Genomic DNA, 9,894 nt, shown 5'->3' with positions numbered 1-9,894 from the left:
CATGGGGGACGAAGACGAGGATGAGAGCTGCGCCGTGGAGCTGCGGATCACAGAAGGTGGGTGTGGGGCCTGACTGCGGCTGCCCTGAGCGGGCCGGGACGGGTCATGGACCGGCTGGGTTCATTCACCCCCTGTGCCCACAGCCAACCTGACCGGGCACGAGGAGAAGGTGAGCGTGGAGAACTTCGAGCTGCTCAAGGTGCTGGGCACGGGAGGTGAGGACCCCCATCCACCGGGCAGGCGTCCCAGGCGCGGTGCTCCTGACCTCCTGCCTGCTCACTCCTGGGCCTGGGCCAGGCCACTGAGCAGGCCCCCCACCCTTTCCCGGCACAGCCTGCCTTGCCTGCCCCGCCCTGCCTTGCCAGGGTTTGCATGCCCACTTCCAGGGCACTCCACGTTGACATCACTCCTCCCTCCACGGTCCTGTGCGTGCATGCCCCCCTGGATTTGCCAACACCTTGGGGAGGGGGACTTGCACCCCTCTCAAGTTATTTGCATAGCTCCTCCCTTTCTTTCAATATGGGATCCCCCTCCCACATTTTGCAAACGCCCCAGCGCTGGTTTGCGCATCTCTTCCCCAGCCAGGTGCACACCTCTGCCTCCCTTCCTTGCACTGGCATCTTTTCACATCCATCTGATCTCTCGCAGATTTGCACATGCCCCGCCCCCACGCCTCGAAGCAGGCCCCCTGGAGTTGCATGCTCTCCAGCCTGGTTTGCACATCCTTTCCCTGGTTTTGCTGGGCACCCTCCCGGGGTGTGCACACCCTTTCCTTAGAAGGCTCTGCCAGCTTTTTGCACACCTGCCTCTTGCCCCAGCTCCTTCGCCTAATTTGCACACCCTCCTGGGTTGGCATCGCCCCCACTCCCCAAGCCTGCACCAATCTCCCGCTCACAGCCTACCCTCCACCCACTCGCTGCTCCCACAGCCTACGGCAAGGTGTTCCTGGTGCGGAAGGCGGGCGGGCACGACGCGGGGAAGCTGTACGCCATGAAGGTGCTGCGCAAGGCGGCGCTGGTGCAGCGCGCCAAGACGCAGGAGCACACGCGCACCGAGCGCTCCGTGCTGGAGCTGGTGCGCCAGGCGCCCTTCCTGGTCACGCTGCACTACGCTTTCCAGACGGATGCCAAGCTGCACCTCATCCTGGGTGAGCGCACGCCACATCCCAACGGGGGTGGTGTGGCTGGGGGCAGGCGAGGCCACCTGAGGGGGCTGCTTCCTAACTTCCGCTGCACCTCCCAGACTATGTGAGCGGAGGGGAGATGTTCACCCACCTCTACCAGCGCCAGTACTTCAAGGAAGCTGAGGTGCGCGTGTATGGGGGTGAGATCGTGCTGGCCCTGGAACACCTGCACAAGGTGGGTGAAGACCTGGTCACAGGCTGTTGCCACGGAACTGGGTCTGGCCCTTCGAAGGAATCTGCAGGCAGAGCAGCCTCAGGCTTCCCCCTGGGCTTCCTGGGGGGCCAGTGGTGAGCTGGGTGGGAACTGGAGCTACTTCCCCAGGACCCCTTACAAGAAGCCTCATTGCTGCCTGATGGGGTCCCCTCCCCTGGCACCTCCTCGAAGGGGCTTTCCTTTTTCAGGGAACTCAGGGCTACATTCACAGAACTTCCTCAAATGGAAACCTCATGGCCTGGCTCCAAAGGCCTCCTTGAAATGGGGCTCTTCACGCAGACTTTCCTCTCTCTGGGACCTCGGGGCCTGTCCCACGGGGCCCTCCTTCTTTGCTTTATATCTTAAATGGCCTTTTTTATTCAGTGGCTCTGCCCTGAAGACCCCCCTCTACAGGCAGATGACCTTCTCTGGGGTGGGGGGTCTCCTTATCCTGAGCAGGGCCAGGAACTGCAGGAGCTGGGGAGGGTTTGGGGGAGGAGGCCTCAGCACCCCTCTTGCTCCTACCAGCTCGGCATCATTTACCGAGACCTGAAACTGGAGAATGTGCTGCTGGACTCCGAGGGCCACATTGTCCTCACGGACTTCGGGCTGAGCAAGGAGTTCCTGACGGAGGAGGTGAGTGGAGGTTGTCTCTGCCTGCAGTGCCCCATTCGATCCTCCTTCCTGCCTCTTTCTGCTCTGGGCCTGCATTCTGGGGCTGCAGAAGTGAATAGCTCCAAGAAGTTTCCACAGCTCAACTCTCCAACCTCACAAGTTGAGCGAGTCTTACTCTGGGCCTTGTGGGGCGCTGGAGCACAGGAGAGGCTTGGCCATCTAAACAGGACCTCTTGCCCTCCCAGAAAGAGCGGACCTTCTCCTTCTGTGGCACCATTGAGTACATGGCCCCGGAAATCATCCGTAGCAAGACGGGGCATGGCAAGGTGGGTTGGCAGGGAAGTGGGGCTGGGGGAGGTGGAAAGGGGGGGTGTGAGGCAGGGGAGACGCAGGCTCTCACCCTGGCTCCACCCACAGGCTGTGGACTGGTGGAGCCTGGGCATCTTGCTCTTCGAGCTGCTGACCGGGGCCTCGCCCTTCACTCTGGAGGGTGAGAGGAACACGCAGGCTGAGGTGTCTCGGTGAGTAGAGCTGGACGTGGAGGGCGGCCAGGGAGCTGCAGGGCCTGCCTGGGCAGCACTGTGGGGGGGGGCTTGCTGCCCCTGACGCCCCCCCAATCCTCCCAGACGGATCCTGAAGTGCTCCCCTCCCTTCCCCCCTCGGATCGGGCCCGTGGCGCAGGACCTGCTGCAGCGGCTGCTTTGCAAGGATCCCAAGAAGCGATTGGGCGCGGGGCCCCAGGGGGCACAGGAAGTCCGGAACCACCCCTTCTTCCAGGTGAGGCTCCTGACTCAGGGCCCCACACCCCTGGTGCATACCCAGGTGGGGCTGCTGTTCCAGGTTGAGGTTGTGCCTGGCCAGTTTCACTTTATTTGGAAATCCCCCCAGAGAAAGAAAGCAAGTGTGTGTAAGCTAGGTTCCTCTTCACATCCCTCCCCACTGAAACTTGGCAGGTGCATTCCTGAAAGAAAGGATTCTAGGTTCATTGGCTGTTGGGACTGTCAGGGATTTGAGAATGGATTGGTTGGTCCTTTCATTGGACAGACCCAGAGAAGGCAGGTGACCTGCCCCAGATGGCACAGTAAATGGTGCCGAGCTGGGAACAGACCTTGGCTCTAGATAGATCTCCTGCTGGCCCAGATCAGTACTAAAACCCACACTTATGGCTTTTAGCACCCACCCAGGCATTTTGTTCTTTATCCCTGTCCCTGTGCAGTCTGTGTGCCTGTCATTCAGATGGATGGTTGGTCAGCACACATGGGTGTTTGCTCACTTGTTAGGAGCACACACGTTAGAGTACAGTGCAGAGTGAATCTGGCCGTGTGAGAATGCTCTGACTCAGGGGCTGGGCCTGGCCAGCATCATCGCCCAGCAGGACTTTGTAACAGTGAACACCTACTGTGTGTCGGCCCTTTATAGACATGAACACATTTCACCCTCACAACTACCTGATTCTTATTTTTTAGATGGAGTTTCACTTTGTCTCCGGGGCTGGAGTGCAGTGGTGCGATCTTGGCTTACTGCAACCTCCACTTCACGAGTTCAAGCGATCCTGCTGCCTCAGCCTCCCAAGTAGTTGGGATTACAGGCACATGCCACCACGAGTGGCTAATTTTTATATTTTTAGTAGAGACGGAGTTTCACCATTTTGGCCAGGCTGGTCTCGAACTCCTGACCTCAAATGATCCACCTGCCTCAGCCTCCCAAAGTGCTGGGATTACAGGTGTGAGCCACAGTGCCCTGCTGTGGGGACAAGGGACAACCACCTTGATTCTTGTCCCCATCTTTACAGATGAGGAAGCTGAGGCTCCAAACAATTAAGTACTTTGTCCAGGAAGTGATGGAGCTCAGATTCAACCCAAGGCTGGGTGGCTTGAATGCCTGTCCTTAATGGTCTTCTGCTTAAGTGTAGGCATCAGATTTGCCACTCGTCTGACATCTAAACAAAAGCACCCATTTCTGGGCACTTATTGTGGGCCAGGTACTGTGTTACTCATACTTCGAGTGCCGTCTCTTTGAATCTTCCAAGCCTTGGGAGGGCCTGCCTGAGATGATTTCTTAGATAGGAATCTATGTCTTTGAGGTGAAGATGTCCCTTTGCACAGGGTGGGGAGTTGGGGGTGGGGAAAGCATCTGAGCAGTGTTGGTTTCTTTCAGTGAATTCCTCAAGCCCACACTTCGCCTATGCTGGGTGCTGCGCCAGATGCGGGAGTGGGTTGACCAGTAATACTAGAGAGGCCCCAAGGTCTTCAAGGCCTGATGTGTGGCAGGGGTGTTTCCCTCTTTCTGCCTTTTCTTTTTCTTTTTTTTTTGGAGACAGAGTTTCACTCTATCACCGAGAGTGCAGTGGCATGATCTCGGCTTACTGCAACATCTGCCTCCCTGGTTCAAGTGATTCTCCTGCCTCAGGCTCCCGAGTAGCTGGGATTACAGGTGCACACCATCGTGGCCAGCTAATTTTTGTATTTTTAGCAGAGTTAGGGATTCACCACGTTGGCCAGGTTGGTTTCAAACTCCTGGCCTCATGAACCGCCCACCTTGGTCTCCCAAAGTGCTGGGATTACAGACGTGAGCCACCGCACCTGACCTCCTTCTGCCTTTTCTTGGACAGCTTCTTTGGTGATAGCAGTGCTCAGATCCTTGGTGGTAGAACTGGGGGCTTCCAACTTGAGTCAGTCACCTTGGCTACAGTGACAAAAAGTCCAACTCAAAATGGTGATATCCGTTGGAATCAAGTTTGGTGCTAGCAACAGGGATCAGAATGAACAGAGTGACCTAAGAGGTTTACTTATAACTAAACCTTTTATTATACTTACTTATAAATAAGTGGCTTACTTATTTTTCTTCTCACATAAAAGAAGCCCAGATTAGCAGACCAGGGCTGCCGTGGTGTCTTCACAGTGCCACATTGTCTTCGGGAATCCATATTCTTCTTTTTTTTAAAAAAAATTTTTTTTTTTTTTTTTTTTTTTTTAAATTCTTAGCAAGTAGCTTCTATCCCTGGGGTTGCTTCATGGTCCAACATGGTTGCTGGAGCTCTTGCCATCTAAGCTGTCTCCCAGGTAGGGAGCAGGAGGAAGGAGAAGGGGCAAAACGGGCACTTGCCAACTAGCAACCTCCCTCTTGAGGATCTTTCCCTGGAATCCTATGTAATAATTTTTGCTGATAAGTTTTGGTCACCCCTAACTGCAAGCAAATTTGTAAAATATTCTTTTAATTGTGTATATTGGTTCCTGGAATAAAACTGGGGCTATGGTACTAAGGAAGATAGGGAGAATGGATACTGAGCAGGCAATCCACAGGTTCTGCCACATTAGCTTAAACATAAAAAGGCATGTTTTGGCTCCCATAAGTGAAAAGGCCAAGGGAAAGTGATCTGACTTAAGCATGTCCAGGTGCTGAAACTATGGCCCTTGGTTCTGCTTTTCTGCATGGGGACTTCATCTAACCCCGACAGGGTCCCCAGCAGTTCCAGACCACATCCTTTTAGATTTAAGTGCAGTAGGAGAAAGAGATTTGTTTGTTTTTTCACGCCAACTCTCTTTTTTTTTTTTTTTTTTTTTGAGACGGAGTCTGGCTCTGTCGCCCAGGCTGGAGTGCAGTGGCCGGACCTCAGCTCACTGCAACCTCCGCCTCCTGGGTTCAAGTGATTCTCCTGCCTCAGCCTCCTGAGTAGTTGGGACTACAGGCGCGTGCCACCATGCCCAGCTAATTTTTGTATTTTTAGTAGAGACAGGGTTTCACCATGTTGGTCAGGATGGTCTCGATCTCCTGACCTCGTGATCCGCCCGTCTCGGCCTCCCAAAGTGCTGGGATTACAGGCTTGAGCCACCGCGCCCGGCCAACTCTCTTTTTTTTTGAAACGGGGTTTTCACTCTTGTCACCCAGGCTGGAGTGCAGTGGCGCTATCTTGGCTCACTGCAACCTCTGCTTCCTGAGTTCAAGTGATTCTCCTGCCTCAGCCTCCCAAGTAGCTGAGATTACAGGTGTGCACCACCATGCCCTGTAATTTTTTTTTTTGTATTTTTAGTAGAGATGGGGTTTCACCATGTTAACCAGGCTGGTCTTGGACTCCTGACCTCAGGTGATCCAGCCTCCTCGGCCTCCCAAAATCCTGGGATTATAGTCATGAGCCACCACGCCCAACCTTTTCACACCAATTGTATTAAAAGTTCCAGAACTGACTAAGTGTGGTAGAATGGTGGTTCTCTAAGGGGAACAGGGATTGTATTACCAGAGGGAGAGAGAAGCCAGGGAGGGAGGAGGAATAGCTGCCCACCCCAAATGCCAGATGGGCCCTTGCCTCATGGAGGAACTGCCCAGTGAGGGTGGGCTGAGTGAAGGGAGTTTCTCGTTCCTGACCTTTGACACCTAATCTCTGATTCCCTTCCCTCAGGGCCTAGATTGGGCTGCTCTGGCTGCCAGGAAGATTCCAGCCCCATTCCGGCCCCAAATCCGCTCAGAGCTGGATGTGGGCAACTTTGCAGAGGAATTCACTCGGCTGGAGCCTGTCTACTCACCCCCTGGCAGCCCCCCACCTGGGGACCCCCGCATCTTTCAGGTGAGGATAAACTCATGGAACCCAGATGCAGGAGAGATGAGATGTCGCTGTCTGCCTCAGCCCTGGCTGACCCGAGGACACTGCCTAGGCCTTGTGTCCTGATTGGGACTCAGCGTCTCCCCTAGATGTCTCCACGTAAAGGGGACCTAGGGTTGTCAGTCACAGAGACCACCGGGGCAGGATGTGTGTTTGATAGTTCATGATTTATCTTTAAACCTTCTGTTAATTTCCCTTCTATTCCATCATCTCTTTATTGTTATGTAAAAATATTGTTTAAATTTATTCACTTGCAGCTGGGTGAGGTGGCTCACACCTGTAACCCCAGCACTTTGGGAGGCTGACGTGGGCAGATCACCTCAGGTCAGGAGTTCAAGACCAGCCTGGCCAACATGGTGAAACCCCATCTCTACTAAAAATACAAAAATTAGCTGGATGTGGTGGTGGGCGCATGTAATCCCAGCTACTCGGGAGGCTGAGGTGGCAGAATCGCTTGAACCTGGGAGGCGGAGGTTGCAGTGAGCCAAGATCGCACCATTGCATTCCAGGCTGGGTGACAGAGTAAAACTCTTGTCTCAAAAAAAACAAAACAAAGAAAAAAAGAGATCTTCACCTGCTTATGTGGACACCTAGGAGGAGACACATGTTGATATTGTGGCTTTGCACGCCCTTAGCATAGCATGGTACACTCCTGGAGGGACAGGTCCCCTCCACTGATTTTTGATTTTGTATTTTTTTGAGACGGAGTCTCAGTCTGTCGCCAGGCTGGAGTGCAGTGGCTCGATCTCGGCTCACTGTAATCTCCGCCTCCTGGCTTCAAGTGATTCTCCTGCCTCAGCCTCCTGAGTAGTTGGGACTACAGGCGCGTGCCACCATGCCCAGCTAATTTTTGTATTTTTAGTAGAGACAGGGTTTCACCATGTTGGCCTGGATGGTCTTGATCTTTTGACCTTGTGGTCCGCCCGCCTCAGCCTCCCAAAGTGCTGGGATTAGAGGTGTGAACCACCATGCCCAGCCCCCTCCACTGAATTTTAGAAGCTTACACCTTTTGGACAAGTCCAAACTCCCTTTGCTTGGCATTGAGGCCCTTCATGATGTGGTCCTTGCTTGGAACCTTAGCCTCAGTTCTCATCATTTTCCTACTTGATGCTCTGGAGGGCATGATCAAACTGCTCAGAGGTTCCAGAATACACCTCTGTGCCTTTGCACATGCTATTCTTGCTACCTGGAGTACATTCCCTACGGTAGTCTATCTGGCAAGCTTCTAATCTCTTTTAGGCCTCTTTGTCTGCTCACCTGGCCCAGGGGGTCAGTCACCCTTTCTCTGTGCTGCAGTCCTCTGTGGACAGCACCTCCTTCTGCGCAGTTTATCATGTTGCCATAATGATCATATCATTATCACTAAATAAACCAGTATGGTTTGTTTAATAGACAGACCAAGTATGGCTGGATAAGTCCCTTCTCTGAAGCTCTTAAAATTGACAACTCTGTGCTTGAATGTCCACATTCCATTCCATTGTCTCACAGCACTCATGAGAAAGTTCTTTCTTGTGAATTGGTAGGTACTTTCATTCATTCATTTAATGATTCAAAAATGTGTAGTGAGTGCCTAAAATATTCCACATATGGATCTGGGTACTACATTTTTAGGAGAAAATGACACATAGTTTATTTTTAAAATTATTTTTAAAATTAATTAATTAATTAATTTTTTAAGAGACAGGATCTTGTTCTGTCGCCCAGGCTGGAGTGCAGTTGGGCAACCATGGCTCACTGCAATCTTGAACTCCTGGACTTGAGTGATCCTCCCACCTCAGCCTGCCCAATAGCTAGGACTATAGGCAAGTGCCACCACACCCAGATAATTATTATTATCATTTTTTTTGAGACGGAGTTTCAGTCTTGTAGCCCAGGCTAGAGTGCAATGGCATGATATTGGTTCACCGCAACCTCTGCCTCCCGGGTTCAAGCGATTCTACATGCCTCAGCCTCCTGAGTGGCTGAGATTACAGGCATGTGCCACCACGCCTGGCTAATTTTTGTATTATTAGTAGAGATGGCGTTTCTCCATGTTGGTCAGGCTGGTCTCAAACTCCTGACCTCAGGTGATCTACCTGCCTCAGCCTCCCAAAGTGCTGGGATAACAGGCGTGAGCCACCGCGCCCGGCCACAACACACAATTAAAATGACCCTTGAAAGCTTCTCAAATTGCCAGGACATGGATCTTTAGGAAAAGCAAAGAATTAACTCTGGTTTCTTTTTGCATTTCTTCAGTAGCTCCCCTTGCAGAAGAAGCCAAAGTCTGGCTTGAAAGGGAGGAATAAAGGTTGTTTTCCTCAGCGGATAGAGTTGGATTGTCATAGGCTAAGCGTCAATTCAGGCCACACTTTGAATACATTCAATGGTCCTTTCAGGACCTTCAACCCTTGGCACCTGGGGAGGAATAGGTGGTCACTCTGATGAGAAAGTTGGGGTCACAGGCTGGTGGGGACAGACATGGCTCCAACTGATTATAAAACCAGATGGAATAAAATGTGTCCACATATCCTATGTGTACCAGGATGCAACTGGAACACCCGCCACTGCCCCCTTGTCCAGGGTCTTGCCTCTGCCTGGTTCCCCACCAGAGTCTCCTCACCTGCACCCCCAACCCCCATGCCCATCCCCCTGACTCCCGCCCTGCAGGGATACTCCTTTGTGGCACCCTCCATCCTCTTCGACCACAACAATGCGGTGATGACCGATGTGCTGGAAGCGCCTGGTGCTGGAGACCCGCCAGGTCGGGCAGCGGTGGCCAGGAGCGCTATGATGCAGGTGGGCTGGGCTGGGCTGGGGGGAAATTGGTTTTAGGAGGGGCCTAGGCCGGGGGGACTCTAGGCCTAGATCCAACTGGTGCCCGCAGCGTGAACTCGGTGAGGTCCCAAGCCTCTGCGACATGGGGCGTGGCGGGGCCGCGGGGCTACCAGGTGGGACCTTTGACACGCCCCCTTCGCCTTCGCCTCCAGGACTCACCCTTCTTCCAGCAGTATGAGCTGGACCTGCGGGAGCCTGCGCTGGGCCAGGGCAGCTTCTCTGTGTGTCGCCGCTGCCGCCAGCGCCAGAGCGGCCAGGAGTTCGCAGTCAAGATCCTCAGTCGCAGGTGGGAGGGCCCAGGCGTGGGTAGGGGTGGGGTGGCAGAGCGCCGTCCCGGGGGCGGGGCCGAAGCACGGCGACCGTAACTTCTTCTGCTGTGTCCCCCAGGCTGGAGGCGAACACGCAGCGCGAAGTGGCTGCCCTGCGCCTGTGCCAGTCACATCCCAACGTGGTGAATCTGCACGAGGTGCATCACGACCAGGTGATGGCTTC

At 53.8% G+C, this 9,894-nt stretch overlaps 1 protein-coding gene across 1 annotated transcript in view; it reads left to right on the top strand.

Moving 5' to 3' along the window:
• RPS6KA4 (ribosomal protein S6 kinase, 90kDa, polypeptide 4) overlaps positions 1–9,894 on the top strand; it is a 12,443-nt gene continuing 2,549 nt past the window's right edge. Inside the window, exons 1-12 of the mRNA XM_011942579.1 lie at positions 1–56; positions 144–215; positions 929–1,147; positions 1,243–1,358; positions 1,905–2,012; positions 2,237–2,317; positions 2,409–2,512; positions 2,618–2,768; positions 6,388–6,552; positions 9,235–9,363; positions 9,555–9,688; positions 9,790–9,883. Of these exons, the coding sequence (XP_011797969.1) occupies positions 2–56; positions 144–215; positions 929–1,147; positions 1,243–1,358; positions 1,905–2,012; positions 2,237–2,317; positions 2,409–2,512; positions 2,618–2,768; positions 6,388–6,552; positions 9,235–9,363; positions 9,555–9,688; positions 9,790–9,883 (1,428 nt within the window). The 5' untranslated portion in view covers position 1. The remainder of the gene's footprint in view (positions 57–143; positions 216–928; positions 1,148–1,242; positions 1,359–1,904; positions 2,013–2,236; positions 2,318–2,408; positions 2,513–2,617; positions 2,769–6,387; positions 6,553–9,234; positions 9,364–9,554; positions 9,689–9,789; positions 9,884–9,894) is intronic.

Source organism: Colobus angolensis, unplaced genomic scaffold (assembly GCF_000951035.1).
Source record: "Colobus angolensis palliatus isolate OR3802 unplaced genomic scaffold, Cang.pa_1.0 Scaffold21, whole genome shotgun sequence".
NCBI lineage: Eukaryota > Metazoa > Chordata > Mammalia > Primates > Cercopithecidae > Colobus > Colobus angolensis.
Note: the sequence above shows the minus strand (reverse complement) of the source record. Positions and strands in the feature narration are given on the sequence as shown.